General features: G+C 45.7%; 1 protein-coding gene across 2 annotated transcripts in view; it reads right to left on the minus strand.

Moving 5' to 3' along the window:
• STAC (SH3 and cysteine rich domain) overlaps positions 1-8,117 on the minus strand; it is a 141,471-nt gene extending 133,354 nt beyond the window's left edge. Inside the window, exon 1 of one of the 2 annotated variants that reach the window (XM_004377333.1) lies at positions 7,855-8,107. In XM_004377333.1, the coding sequence (XP_004377390.1) occupies positions 7,855-7,965 (111 nt within the window). In that variant the 5' untranslated portion in view covers positions 7,966-8,107. Of the gene's footprint in view, positions 1-7,854 lie in introns of both variants that reach the window. The other variant, XM_004377332.1, reaches the window with a different exon arrangement.
• Positions 8,118-15,508: the final 7,391 nt, after the last annotated feature.

Genomic DNA, 15,508 nt, shown 5'->3' on the forward strand with positions numbered 1-15,508 from the left:
CCTGGAAGCTGGCACCCTGAATTTGGACTTCTAGCCCCCTGGACTATGAGAGAATAAGTTTCTGTTTGTTAAAGCCATCCACTTGTGGTATTTCTGTCATAGCAGCACTAGATAACTAAGACATGTGAAAGCTGGGAAAGGAACTAATACGCAATCAGAAGGGATTGATCAAGTAGAATGTGGTAGAAGGCAGGCAGGACCAAGATGGCAGAGTAGTCAGACACTTCCTGTGGTCCCTCTTACAGCAAAGACCCCAAAAAACAGGTGAATTGATTATATATGACAATCCAGGAGCCCTAAACAGCAAAGACAAAGTTGAGGAATCGGACTGAGTGGCAGAGGGGAGAGGAAGACAGTTCAGAAGCAGCGAGGAGTTGCCAGACCTGGACCCGGTGGCAACCCGCACCCTGCAGACAGCTGGTGTGGGCAGTGAGGCAAGCAGTGGCACTTGGGACGCGTTTTCCACATCAGGAGAGATCAAGCCGTGGAGAATCAGCTCAAACCTCCAGAACCAGTGAGAAACGGTGTTTGATCGGTGAAAGATAAGTACAAGCATCGAGCCTACCACATGAATCAAAACAAACAAACAAACAAAAAAAGCCTCCTTTTGGGAAATACCTGTCTCCCATTTCCCTGCTCCCTCCCTGCTCTGCTCCAGGTCCTGGGTCTGGCTTCAGAGATTGCTGCACCCCCTAGGCCCGTAGGACCTGCTGTGTGCCCTGAGCCATTCTCCTGGCTTTGGAGAGGGAACAAATTAAGAAACAGGAAAAAATAATCTGCCAGCTCCCCTAAACTGGGAACTCAGGGCAGGCACATCCCCTTTGCCTAGGCACAGGCATAAGGGGTCCACAGACTTTGAATGCCTTTCACCCTTGCATAGACCTGTGTGGGCCCATTTCAACAGCATAGGCCCTCATTAGCACAGTGTACCAGGGTATATACCTGAAGCCTATTTTCATCTGTATCTGCTACAAGAGGGAGTGGCAGATTTATGACATTTGACACCTCCCTGCCCATTAAGCAGGGTAGTCACCTACCCACATCAGGGGCCTGAGGACTGGTGGCTCCACCCACTCCACTGAGCCACCCGAGACAGGGGTCCAAGAATAAGTGGTGACTCCCAGTCCTTACAGCCAACAGCACTGGGTGCCCACAGTCCTGCTGCAGAACTCACCTACCTACATGCTCTAGGGAACAGGGACACATCTTCCACCCAGACACTCAGGGGCAGCAGTCAGTCCCCTGCACTGATCAGCACATGACCCCCTACTGCAGCCAGATACCTGTGCCTACTCCAATCACCCCTGGACTGTAGCTGAGAGCCTGCACCACACACTCGGTGACCGACGACCTAAGCTGAATCTACACAAGAAAAGTAAATGGACTCTTGGGCTCGATACCTAGTAACAGCTCTAGCCACCTGGAGACAGGACGCGAGAGCTTCAAAGACACCAGTAATCAAACTAGCTCACATGAGCAGCCTATTTGGGCATATCAAAACAAAACAAAACAAGAAGCTAGGACACAGTAAGCAAACATAAAATAAATACAATAACTTATTGATGGCTTGGAGAAAACAGTCAATATCAAATCACATAAAGAGGCAGACCATGATGGCTTCAGCAAGCCACCAAAGAAAAGAATCAAAAAACCTTCCAGAGGAAGAGAACTTCTTGGAACTACTGGAGGTGGAATTCAAAAGACTAACATACAGAACTCTTCAAGAAATCAGCAAGGAGATCATGCAAAATTCAGAACAAGCCAAGGAACACACAGACAAAGCAACAGAAGAACTTAAGAAGGTTATTCAAGAGCATAATGACAAATTTAACAGGCTGCAAGAATCCACAGAGAGACAGCACACAGAAATCCAAAAGATTAATAATAAAATTTCAGAATTAGACAACTCAATAGAAAGTCATAGAAGCAGAATTGAGGCAATGGAAGTTAAAAGTAGTGAGACTGAAGATAAAGCACTTGACACCAACTTATTTGAGGAAAAATCAAATAAAAGATTTAAATAGAATGTGCTAGAACAATGAGGTGGAATATTGTGACATCTTTAATATTCATGTTATTGATTATCTTAGAGTATGGGAAAACTGTTTATGTATAACATTAGGTGGAAGAAAAAGCACAATACACATTTATGTATACACTATTATCCCAATTTTGTTTAAGTGTGGGTGTAAATAGGAAACATATATGAAGAAACACAGTGAAAGTTTTAACAATCCTTATCTCTGAGTGGTTGTATAAGACGTGATTTTTTTCCCTCTTTATAATTGTTCCGTTTTTCAGTTCTGTACATACACTGAGTAAAAGGAACCCTGGTGGTGAAAGGTCAGAGGTTCAAACCCACCGGCCACTCTGCAGGAGAAAGCTGTGGCTGTCTGCTTCCATAAAGATTTACAGCCTTGGAAACCCTATGGAGGCAGTTCTACTCTGTCCTACAGGGTCACTATGAGTCAGAATTGACCCCACGGCAAAGGGTTTTTGGTACACTGAGTAATTTATTACTTTTATAATCATGAAAATAACTTAGATAAGAACATAATCAACTTTGCAAATTCAGCTGCATCTGAGTAATGCTTAAAATTATTTGACAACCTGGAGGTCACTGGTGACCTTTGTCAGAGCCATTTATTTGAACTGAAGTGTGAATGAGACGTGGAGAAGAAGAGCGATCAGATGCAAATTTCTCCAAGTGGCTTGGCTGGAAGGCATAAAATCTTGCTTACTTTGACATTCTGTAATCCTGTATAGTCTAGACCAGTATTTCTCAAACTGGGCTGCAGGATGAAATCAGCAAGGGAGTCTTAAAAACCCCGATGCCTGGGACCCTCTCTCAGAGATTTCAATTTAGTTGGTCTAGCCCACGACCTGGGCTCCCCAGGTCATTTGAATGCAAAGCCAAGACTCCATTTCCTCTAGTTCTCTCCCCTGAGTAGAAGTTGACTTCCTTATCAGTAATAGCTACTGCTGCTTTCTTTTTTTAAATATCTTTCACCAGGCTTGGGATGTGCTGGGCTCCAAGAAGGCACTCAATGAATAGCTTCTGACTGATGGACACAGAAGCTTTTGTGGGAGATGCAGGCATATGTTCATGGGTAGGGATTTCTTCTTGCTAGTGTGGGTTGTGGTCCAGGTCCAGAGAGGTGCACCCAGGAATGAGGGGCACCTTGGCCCATGGCTCCCCGGGGACACTGGGTAGCTTATACTGCCCTTTGAAAAATCTGAGTCACATGTGGGTGGGTCTACAGCGTTTCTTCTTGGGGATGCAAAATAGCTGAGGTGAAAACTCACTGCAGCCACCAAAAAAACCCAAAAACCATACCCACTGCAGTCAAGTCAATTCTGACTTATAGTGACCCTATAGGACAGAGTAGAACTGCCCCATAGGGTTTCCAAGGAGAAGCTCTTGGATTGGAACTGCTGACCTTTTGGTTAGCAGCTGAGTGCTTAACCGCTGCCCCACCAGGGCTCCAACAGCATAGCTAAAAGTCCAAAGGGAGGAAAACCCAGTTCTACTCTTGGAATGTTCACTTTGGTTATTCCGATTATTCCAGTGTTGACATTTGGAGTTGACTAGTAACAGAAGTCACCCCATTTGAAGCATGCAGAGAAATTAAACAGTGCTTTATGCTTAACAAATGTGTACAAAATATTATGCGTTTACATATTCGCAGGCCTTACAAAAACCATGCCAATTGTGTGTCAGGATCCCCATTTCAGACATGATGAAGCTGAGGCTGTTTGCCCATGGTCATAGAGATGTGCCACAGAGCACAGGGATGCTTGATAAGAAGGGATTTGAACTCTGGTTTATTTGACCTTAAAACCTATCATCCCTCCATATCATCGACATCTGACCACAGGTCATAGAAGGGATGGCAAAGGGCACCAGACCAAACCCTCACATTAGACCCGGGCAAGCTTCCTACGTGGTCCGTAGTAGGTAGAAGAGAAGACTTTCCCTTAAATAAGAAAAGCTCCCAGTGAATTTTTCCTTTGTATTCAATTGTCCCTGTCAGACACTTAGAAAATAAACTAGGCGTTGTCTTTCTGGAATTGTTAGTGGAAAGAAAGAGGGGTAAGTTACATCAGTGGCTTTTCAAGCTTTTTCAGCTCAACTAATTTTAACGAAAAGGAAACCCACAGAAACAACCTTAGCAACTTGTGGCTACAGGAGTTTGCTCTGCGGAAATGACTCTGTGGTCTCTGAGGTCCAAGACAGGGCTCTTAGACAAAGGAATTAACAGTAACTATCTGTGAGATGGAGTCCCTAAGTGATGCAAATGGTTAACACACTCAGCTGTTAACCGAGAGGCTGAAGTCCAGAGGTGCCAAGGAAGAAAGGCCTGGTGATCCACTTCCAAAAAATCAGCCATTGAAACCCTATGGAGCACAGTTCTATTCCGACACACATGGGGTTGCCATGAGCCAGAGTCAACTCAACAGCAACTAGTATTTATCTGTCTATTAGGCAAGTTACTATACCTCTCTGGGCCTTGTTTTCCTCAAAAGTGATGGAAAAAAGCATATATAAATAACCTTTGAAGGCTATAGGCCCCTTCTGAACCTGATATAAGCTATAAGTCCTCTCCCAGACAATGCCTACACACACACACACACACACACACACACACAGAGTTTTGCATGCTGTTTCTGGTTAGCATTTTAAAGACTCTACGAGGGAAACAGACTTCTGGAAGTGTTTTATGTGCTCAGGATCCTTATTCCTTTCCTATGGACTATCTGGACTGGAGGGACTGTTGGGGTCCCATTTTCCAGATGATTCCATGATATTTCATTTAATTACTTCCATAAATATACTTACTTTCAGGGAAAGAGTAGCAAAACCAGACGCAGACAAACTGGACAAGATTTATTCTTTAACCATTTCACATGATAATGTAGCTACATTGATTTATTTTCAAAGGTTTCTTAAAACGAGAAGAACAAAGCAATCTTGTGTAAAATGCTGCGGTTAGGCTCTTAGGGAAAGTGGGAGGGTGCAAACAGGACCCGTGCAAGAGAATCAGCTGCAGGGTGATGAAGAGCCTGGGCTTCAGAGCCGCACTGCCTGGGTCTGTCCTGGTTTCGTCACTTCAGCTGGCGATGTGATCTTGGGACACTCACCTAACCTTCCCTCTCCATAAAATGGCAATAATTACAGAATCTCCCTCACAGGGTTACTGTAAAGATTCAAGTTGTGCCTGGAGTGCAGTAAGCGTTCAGCAGATGCTCACTATTGTTCTCTCAACTATGCAAAGCTAAAAATAGATAAAAAAGACATCAACTATAGATTATTGAAATGGTAGCAGTAGTTGCCTCTGAACTGTAAGCCAACGCGTGGTTTTTTGCTTCTCAATTTCTACAAAGACGATATGCCACTCTTGTAATCAGGAAAGAAAAAAGTTTTAAAATGTAAAAATAATTTTAGAAGTCTTCCTTCAGCAAGTGGAATGCCTTGAGGAGCCCGACCATGTTCCTTCCCGTGCAGTGTTTTGACAAAGAGACCACTTCCCAGGAGAGTAAGATGGAATGATTTCTAATGTCTTGTTTCCACTCTCCTCACTAGCTTCTCATCTTCAGGGTGGAAGAATCCTTGTAAACACCAATGAGCTTTCAGTGTGGACTTCCTGGGACAGAATGAACAGAACCTTTCTCTGCTCCTGTTCTACGCCATTCTTCACAGCACGTTCCTCCCCACCAGAAGGTCAGCTTTTTTGAGGTGCATGGACACCTTTAAAAACAATCATGAATGGCATGCCTCTCTCCCAGGAAAAATGCATGTTCAGGCACTATTTTGCCTTCAGTTTCTTGCGATCCATCGGCTCCCTGCCATGGCCCATCTCCACTGATCAAGAACACCTAAGCCAAGGCAACACATTTAGGAACGTAAACACACATTGCGTGTGTAGACCACATTGAGAAAAATCGATGCATGAAAAATCTGAAACCGTCAACCAGTTTTTGCTTTGCCAAAGAATTCATCTTAGGACACTAATAAATAGCAAACTCATACAACTGACTTTGCACATGCCTCCATTTACCAAAACTCTAGGCCCTTTCCAGAACATACCTACTGCAGAGCAACAGGCTCAATCCAAAAAGTTAATACCAGTTCCACTCGTTCACAGCACTCCAGGTCACCTCTGAGATGGTCACTAACCCGTGCCCCTTAGGTGACTGATGGGCAATGATGGACGATGATGAGATACCCAGAAGCTTCAGGTTGGAAGAGAGGTGGTATGTATGAGTGGGTTGTGAGGCTGCTTTGGAGGATATCATTTGTGGTGACATGGAACCCGTCTCCTTATTTCAGGAAGGAAAAGAACAAGCACTGACTGGGTCCTTACACTGTACTAGGACGGACATTAGATCATCTTGAGTATTCCTCACAATGATTCTGGAAGGCGGAGGCTTTTGCCGCCATTTCCAGATAAGGGAACTGAATTTTAGAAGAGCTGGCACACATGCCCCAGGTCAGACAGCCGGAATTTATCCTAAAAATTTTAAAATAAAATAAGAACAATGCAAATCTCTCTTAGATTACCATCTTTGATGACTACCTCCTGGTGGCCGGAGCCCTGGCGGTGCAGTGGTTCAGAGCTCGGCAGCTAACCAAAAGGTAGGCATTTCGAATCCACCAGCTGCTCATCGAAAACTCTACCGGGCAGTTCTACTCTGTCCTACAGGGTCCCTATGAGTAGAAATCGACTGGACCACAACAGGTTCTGTTGCCAGAAATGCACAGTCCCCAGCATCACACCAAATCCTGAGAGCATTTTAGGCTGAGATTTTTGATCCTGCTGACTTTGTCAATGGCTTCCAGGGATGGGTCATGCAGGGTGACAGGGATTGGACTTCTCCTGGCCCCATCTGAACTGCCTTCCAAACTGGCACCGCCCCCTTCCCTTCCTCCTACACAGGGATGGCCCCACATTCCAAAGATGCCTGGGGAACTCACCAAGACATCTGTATGAAGAGCGAGGAGCCCTGCACTTAAAAACAATCCACACAGCTACAAACTCCATCTTACCATCTTCACTCCCCGCTGAGTTGCCACTTGGTTTCACTCTACTAGCAGCCACATTTTACTTGATCCTCTTCCAAGATTTCCGAACACGTGCGTGGCACCCATGAGAGTTTCAGAGGGCGTGTAACGACAGAGAAGTGCCGCGGGGCTGGTTTTGTGTGTGTGTTCGCAGACCTCCTCATAAAAGCAAGTGTAAGCTATCACACTATCAACTTGCACAGGAGAAAATCAACTTTCCCGCGAAGGTGGCATTCATTCCCCTGCGCCTAGTTTTCTGAAATGAGTGGTACAGGAAGTTAGGGGATGAGCCTTGCTTAGGCGAAGGGTCTCTGAGACCCTTGGGATACAGACACCCTGGGCTGACCCAGTGCCCGAGCTTTTTCTGGAGGACCTTCCCTCAGCTGTCTCCAGCCCTCCGCCTTCAGAGAGCGCCTAACACCTACACGCGTTTGGGGCACAAGCAGGTTCAAAGCACGGAACAGCCAAGCCAACAGCACCCAGGAAAGCGGTCTCGGAGCCCGAGGGCCGGGAGAATTGCCTGCGCTCGCGGGGTACAAGCAGCTGAGCGCAAAGCCTTCGGGTCTCTGCGAGCGCCCAGGCTGGGTCCACAGGGACGTGGTCCAGCATCGTTAGCAGTGAGCCCGGCCAGACATGCAAGTCTCAGGGGAGTGACGGTCCTTGGACCCTGGTCGGACTAGGGACCCATTTTAGCCCCGGCGCCAGCGCCAGTTTGGAGGAAAACAGGGTGGGCAGATGAGGGAGAGGAGGAAGAGTGAGTTGTGTTCTCTTGCGGCATTTGTGCGCTGTACCTTGGATTCCTGGCTGCTGGTGGATGCAGGAGAGGGCGGCTGCTCGGTGCGCGTCGCCTCCTTGGGCAGCCCGTCCACGCCGTCCTCGCGGGCGCCGCTCGGAGGGATCATGGTGGCCGCGCGGAACGGTGTTGCGCTCCTGGAGGAACAGCCAGGCTCGCCTCCTCCGCGCGCCCTGCTCGCCGGGCGCTCGGTCGCTCAGCTCCGGGTTCCGGGGACCCCCATCCTGGCCGAGGCGCCGACGCGCCCTGCTCGCGCCTCGCCCCCGCGGGCCCTGCCCACTTCCCCGCACTCCCGCGGGCGGGGACAGCGCGCCCCGTCCCGCCCCGCCCCGCCGCGCCCGTGGACACCTCGCCGGCGACCGCACAGTCGTGACTGCCACCCGGCAGCCGAGGAGGGGGAGGCGGGAGGTGGCTCCGGGGCGGGGCTGCGCGGCCTACGGCTGAGAAGCGAGGGCAGGCAGGGGGCCGCGCCCGCCGGAGGCTCTGCTGGGAGGCTGGGCGGGCACGGGCACCCCGTGCTGGTGTCTTTCCCAGGAATGATGACGATTCCGACCCAGACCAAGTGACTAGAAAACAGTGAATGGTCAGGCCAGGAGGAACCACCTGCTCCAACTCCCTAATCCTCACCCCAAGAATGAGCGACGATGACTTAGCTGAGTTTATTATAGAGTTTAGGGATCCCCTGACGTGAGGGCACCCCGCCTTTCCCGCCCTCAGCCTTGGTCTGAAGCGGAGTTAATGCAATGCGTGTGCGCACGCCGGCCCCTTGTTTTGTTTGCATTTATTACCCGCAGCCCTTTGCACACCTTGCCTTTTTAATCCTCACAAACACCCTGTGCGGCTGGTTACTCTCGCTTTTATTTTATAAATGAACAAACTGAGGCTTTAGGGACTAAATTATTTGCTTTAAGTCACTGAACTATTAATGGTGGAGCTGGGATTTTAGTCCATTTTAGCTTCAAAATCCATGCTTTTTGGATTGTGGATCCTTAAACCAAGGCTAGATCTTCATAGCTGAAGACTTGAATGTTTCAGTATAGCCAGCAGTTAAGGGCTGTTCACAGAGGGGCAAGCTGGTCTACCTTATTAGATTTTTTTTTTTTTCCTTAGAAACACAAAGATGGCCCCATTGGATAAAGGGAGAGAAGAATCTAGTTTCTTTTGAAGATGCAACCTCAGTGTACACGAAAAGGAAATACACCTGGATATTAAAAAAATTTTTTTTTTCCATTAATACACAACTGCCTTCTTAATTTTCTAACAGAAAACTGTAAACTTAGGTTTAGATTTTCTTGATTGACTGTACACGTTTGCAAGGTCAGCTTCGTGGGCGTACAACCCATGTGCACACAGGGCCCTGCGCTGGGTTTAATGCTCTGCTGTTGTCGTATTGGATTTTCTAATAATTGTTGAACACGAGACCCCACATTTTCATTTAGCACTGGCTGGACCCTATGAATTATATAGCTTGTCCTGCATGTTTGACCAGCTGATGTCTTTTGGAAAACATCTAAATGCTCTTTCCATCCCTGACATCAATTAAAAGCCCCTCTTCTGAGTGTAGGAGCCCTGGTGGCTCAGTGGGTCAGAGCTCAGCTGCTAACCCAAAGGTTGGCAGTTTGAATCCACCACCTGCTCCTTAGAAACTCCACGGGGGCAGTTCTATTCTGTCCCACAGGCTCCCTATGAGTCGGAATCGACTGGACAGCAATGGGTATTCTGAGTGTCAGCCTCTTGCTTGATTGACATTTGGCTCTCAGATTATCTCACAGAGTTCTAAATGCCTCTGTAACCCTCAGCCTCTTATTTGACCAGGCTGGATTGGATAGCCCAAGCTGCCACAAAGCTCCCCCCTTCAAAACATACTTCCTGACTGCTGGATGGAGAAAAAATTCTAACAGGCACAATCACAACACAAACAACCATCGCAAATAACGACAGGAGCAGCAGATATCAACATATCTTGTCAAGCATCTGTTACGTGCTAGGCATTGTGCTAAAAATTAATGATACAGCAGAGAGAAAACATAGATTACATCTGTTCAGGAATTTAGAGCCTGGTGAGAGAGACAGCAATTCATCAAGTCTCACACACACGCACATTTTAATAAAGCGGTAAGGGAAAGTTCAGGACTCTAACGAATGTGTGCAAAAGCGAGGTCGGAACTGGTGGGGACCAGAAGGGGGTTCTCTGAGGATGTGAACCCCCCAACTACTGGCAATCCAGTCTTGGTGAGCAATACTCTGAGGCTCACAATAAGGAATTTTTCACCTTTGGATTTTATTTAATTATTATTATTTCGTTTATGTTTTCATGGAGTCCTGGTGGCACAGTGGTTAAGAGCTAAGGCTGTTAACCAAAAAGTCGGCAGTTCCAATCTACCAGCCACTCCTTGGAAGCCCTATGGGACAGTTCTACTCTGTCCTATAGGGTCATTATAAGTCAGAATTGACTCGACGGCAGGGGGTTTGGTTTGGTTTATTATTACTTTTTATAAATTGAAGAGCAGGTATAAGATGTCACTCTGCATTACAGTAAATGCTTAGCTCTGATTGTTGCTCTTAGTTGCCATTGAGTCGGCACGCTGCCCCAGCCCCATCCCAGGAACAGAAATCCTCGTCTTCTAAATAACAGCCACCTTTTCTAGGACGCTGTGGAATTACGTTTGGTTTCCCACACTCATCAAGCCTTTGACTATGTGTTTCTTTCATGTAATACTCAATTCCATCCCATCTTTGTTTTCCAGCTGACTTCTCTTAGTCTTCAAAGCTGCTCTTCAGGCGTTTACTGCCCTTGGGATCTCCTTCTTTGACCCCTGCAGTCTGACTTAGATTCCCAGACCCCATGCCATATTCCCAGGGCATCCTTCCCTAAAGAATCAATGGCGGAATTGTCTGTCTCTTCCATTAAGCTATCAGCTCCACTAGGGCAGGGACCGTGTCTTGCTCATCTTGGCTTTCCAGCTCCTGGCTCAATGTTTGTTAACAAGATGGAGAGAGAAGGCGGCTGCCTATGCAAACTCCTGGGATCTAAGAGATCTAGGCATTAGTTACTGCAAGTGTCCTCTACACACTGAATGGACCAAGACCCTGAGATGCTTCTGGAAAACAGTGAGACTTAACATCATACTCCTTGATACTGAGGATTTGGCCTTTATTGGCCTAGGAGAGGATCTTACACAGAGAGTCATGGCTGCCTGTGAACGTGGGGGCTCATTGGTTTGCCCTGTTCTGAGCAGCTGCTAGTGCCAGGCTTTCAATCCCCCAAGCAACTCACGATTGGTCTCTTCTCAGAATTAAAGCTAATAATTTAATTTGGAGACTTACATGGTCAGGGCAAATGAGATCCAGCCTCAGCATCTGTAACTTGTTTTGATAAGGACCAAGTAGTAATAATAACATAAACGATAATAGTATAACACATTTGTATAGCATTGTTTGCATTGGAATTATTCCCCTCTGGAGCCCTGGGAGCCTGGTGGAGCCCTGGTGGTGCATGGTTAAGAGGCGGGCTGCTAACCAAAAGGTCAGCGGTTCGAATCCACCAGCTGCTCCTTGGAAACCCGGTGGGGCAGTTGTACTCTGTCCTGTAGGGTCGCTATGAGTCAGAAGCGACTCAACAGGAACAGGTTTGGTCTTTTTAATGGGTTTGGAGCCCTGGTGGCACGGTGGTTAAAAGCTTGGCCGCTAACCAAAAGGTTGGCAGTTTGAATCCACCAGCTGCTCCTTGGAAACCCTGTGGAGAAGTTCTACTCAGTCCTATAGGGTCTCTATAAGTCAGAATTGATTCAACAACAATAGGTTTTGTTTGTTTTTTGGGGGGATTCCCAGAGAAGATGGCTAGCAAAGTCCAAGTCTCATACAGCTGCTTTCCTCCTGGTTTAAGATCTGTCTTTCTTTTCTAAAATGCATGTGTTGCTTCTAGCTGGTTTTAACTTCTATGACATCCCATGAGCTGCTTCTGGCTGGTTGTAACCTCTATGAAGTAGAGGGAGATATATTATACATGTAGTGGGAGAGCCACGAAGCCTAAATCCAAACATACCTAGATGTGAATTCTAGCTCTTACACTTAAAAGCAGCAGTATCTTAGACAATTGATTTAATATTTCTCAGCCTCAGTTTCCTCAAGTCTAAAATGGGATAATAATCCCTGCTAAATAGAGTTGTTGGATTAAATGACTGCTCAGAATGGGTTCTGATATTATTATCATCATTAGCCATAAGATTTTGGGTAAAAGTGGTTTGAGCTGGGTTTTCTGTGTTTTTACAGCCAAATGCATGTAAATATCAAGAAGGGATTCTCTTTTACATTTGTAAAATTGTCAGTAAATCTTGTCTGGAGTTCAGAAGCAGCAAATAATATCTAAACTTTTGTGGGAATGGATACAAAGTAAGTCCCTCTTACAGATTTTGACCCCTTAGCTAGTAATTATCATTTAACTTTAAATAACTTCTCCAAGGAGTTCAGGGTAATAGTTTAAGATGAGTATAATCCAGCCCACCTGGCTTTTTGGTCCTTGGAACTGCCTAGCGTATTCCCCCACTCCAGCTTCGACAGCTGCTGTTCCTGCATCTGAGAGTCTCCCACTAGGATTCCCCATGACTTTGGGTTTCAGGCCTCAGTGTCCACCATCTGAAACATAGTGTTTATTCCTTTTATTATTTTGTGTTCTCTAGAAGGTAAGCTCCACGAAGTCAAGGACTTCTTCTCCCTTCTTTCCTTCTTGTTGTTGTTAGGTGTGCTTCAGTCGGTTCTAACTCATAGCACAAAGGAATGAAACACTGCCCGGTCCTGCGCCATCCTCGTAATTGTTGCTGTGTTTGAGCCCATTGTTGCAGCCACTGTGCTCATCCATCTCCTCGAGGGTCTTTCTCTTTTTCACTGACCCTCTACTTTACCAAGCATGATGTCTTTCTCCAGGGACTGCTCCCTTTTGATAACGTGTCCAAAGTACGTGAGACGAAGTCTCACCATCCTCGCTTCTAAGGAGCATTCCGGCCAGACTTCTTCTAAGACAGATTTGTTCCTTCTTCTGGCAGTCCATGGTATATGCAGTATTCTGTGCCAACACTCTAATTCAAATGCATCAATTTTTCTTCAGTCTTCCTTGTTCATTGACCAGTTTCGCATGCATATGAGGCGATTGGAGAATACCACGGCTTGGGTCAGGTGCCCCTTAGTCCTCAAAGTGACATCTTTACGTTCAAACACTTTAAAGAGATCTTTTGCAGCAGTGCAGTGCATCATTTGATTTCTTGACTGAGGCTTCCATTGGTGTTGATTTTGGATCCAAGTAAATGAAATCATGTCAACTTCAATATTTTCTTTGTTTATCATGATGTTGCTTATTGGTCCAGTTGTGAGAATTTTTGTTTTCTTTATGGTGAGGTGTAATCCATACTGAAGGCTGTGGTCTTTGATCTTCATCAGTAAGTGCTTCAAGTCCTCTTCACTTTCAGCCAGCAAGGTTGTGTCATATGAATATCACAGGTTGTTGATGAGTCTTCCTCCAATCCTCATGTCTAGATCGTCTTCAGTTAGTCAGCTTCTCAGATTATTTGCTCAGCATACAGATTGAATAGGTATGGTGAAAGGATACAACCCCGAAACACACCTTTCCTGACTTTAAACCAGGCAATATCCCCTTGTTCTGTTAGAACGACTGCCTCTTGGACTATTTACAGGTTCTTCAGGAGCACAATTAAGTGTTCTGGAATTCCCATTCTTCACAATGTTATCCATAATTTGTTGTGATCCACACAGTTGAATGCTTTTGCACAGTCAATAAAATACAGGTAAACATCTTTCTGGTATTGTCTGCTTTCAGCCAAGATCCATCTGACATCAGCAGTGATATCCCTTGTTACACGACCTCTTCTGAATCCAGGTTGAATTTCTGGCAGTTCCCTGTCGATGTACTGCTGCAACTGCTTTTACTCGTGTGTGATATTAATGATACTATTCAATAATTTCCTCATTCTGTTGGATCACCTTTCTTTGGAATGGGCACAGATATGGATCTTTTCCAGTCAGTTGGCCAGGTAGCTATCTTCCAAATTTCTTGGCATAGATAAGTGAACGCTTCTAGCATTGAATCCATTAGTTGAAACATCTTAACACCATTAATTCCTGGGGCCTTGTTTTTTGCCAATGCCTTCAGTGCAGCTTGGAATTCTTCCTTAAGTAACATCGATTCTTGATCGTATGCTACCTCGTGAAATGGTTGAATATTGACCAATTTGGTACAGTGACTGTGTGTATTCCTTCCATCTTCTTTTAATGCTTCCTGTGTTGTTCAATATTTTGCCCATAGAATCCTTCAATATTGCAACTCAAGGCTTGAATTTTTTCTTCAGTTCTTCAGCTTGAGAAATGCCAAACATGGTCTTCCCTTTTCGTTTTCTAACTCCAGGTCTTTGCACATTTCATTATAATACTTTACTTTGTCTTCTTGAGCCACTCTTTGTTTTTTATTTTTTTAATTTTTTTCCCATACAAAAATTTATACATACATTGTTGCGTGACCCTAATTGCTCTCCCCATACTGTGACAGCACACTCCTCCTTTCCACCCCTGATTCCCTGTGTCCATTCAACCAGCTCCTAACCCCCTCTGCCTTCCCATCTACCTCCGGACAGAAGCTGCCCGTTTAGTCCCTTGTATCTACTTGAGCTTAGAAGGACACTCCTCACGAGTATCACTTTATGTTCCACAGCCCGGTCCAATCCCTGTCTGAAGAGTTGGCTTCAGAAATTATTTTAGTTCTGGGCTGACAGAGAATCCAGGGGCCATGCTTTCTGGGGTTCCTCCAGTCTCAGTCAGATCATTAAGTCTGGTCTTCTTACTAGAATTTGAGTTCTGCACCCCACCTTTCTGCTGCTCCATCAGGGACTGTCTGTTGTGTTCCCTGTCAGGGTGGTCATTGGTAGTAGCCGGGCACCATCTAATTCTTCTGGTCTCAGGTTGATGAAGTCTCTGGTTTATGTGGCCCTTTCTGTCTCTTGGGCTGATACTTTCCTTGTGTCTTTCATGTTCTTCATTCTCCTTTATTCCAGGTGGTTGGGACCAACTGATGCATCTTAGATGTTCACTTGCAAGCTTTTAAGACTTTAGACGCTGCTCACCAAAGTAGGATTTCAGCTACTCTTTGCAGTCTTCTGTTCAGCTTTTTTACTTCATCATTTCTTCCATTTGCTTTAGCTACTTGACTTTCAAGAGCAAGTTTCAGAGTCTCCTCTGACATCTGTTTTGGTCTTTTCTTTCTTTTTAATGACCTTTTGCTTTCTTCATGTATGGTGTCTTTGATGTCTTTCCACAGCTTGTCTGGTCTTCAGTCGTTAGTGTCCAACAGGTGAAATCTATTCTTAAGATGCTCTCTAAATTCTGGTGGAATATGCTCAAGGTCTTACTTTGGCTCTTGTGGTCTTGTTTTAATTTTCTTCAGCTTCAGTTTGAACTTGCATATGAGCAACTGATGGTCTCTTCCGCAGCTGGCCACTTCCTTGTTCTGCTCGATGATATTGAGCTTCTCCATCATCTCTTTCCACAGATGTAGTGAATTTGATTCCTGTGTTTTCCATCTGGTGAGATCCATGTGATAGTCGTCTGTTAGTTTGTCGTACTGTGGTGGCTTGTGTCTTACTGTGATG

The sequence above is a fragment of the Trichechus manatus genome, unplaced genomic scaffold (assembly GCF_000243295.1).
Source record: "Trichechus manatus latirostris isolate Lorelei unplaced genomic scaffold, TriManLat1.0 scaffold00049, whole genome shotgun sequence".
NCBI lineage: Eukaryota > Metazoa > Chordata > Mammalia > Sirenia > Trichechidae > Trichechus > Trichechus manatus.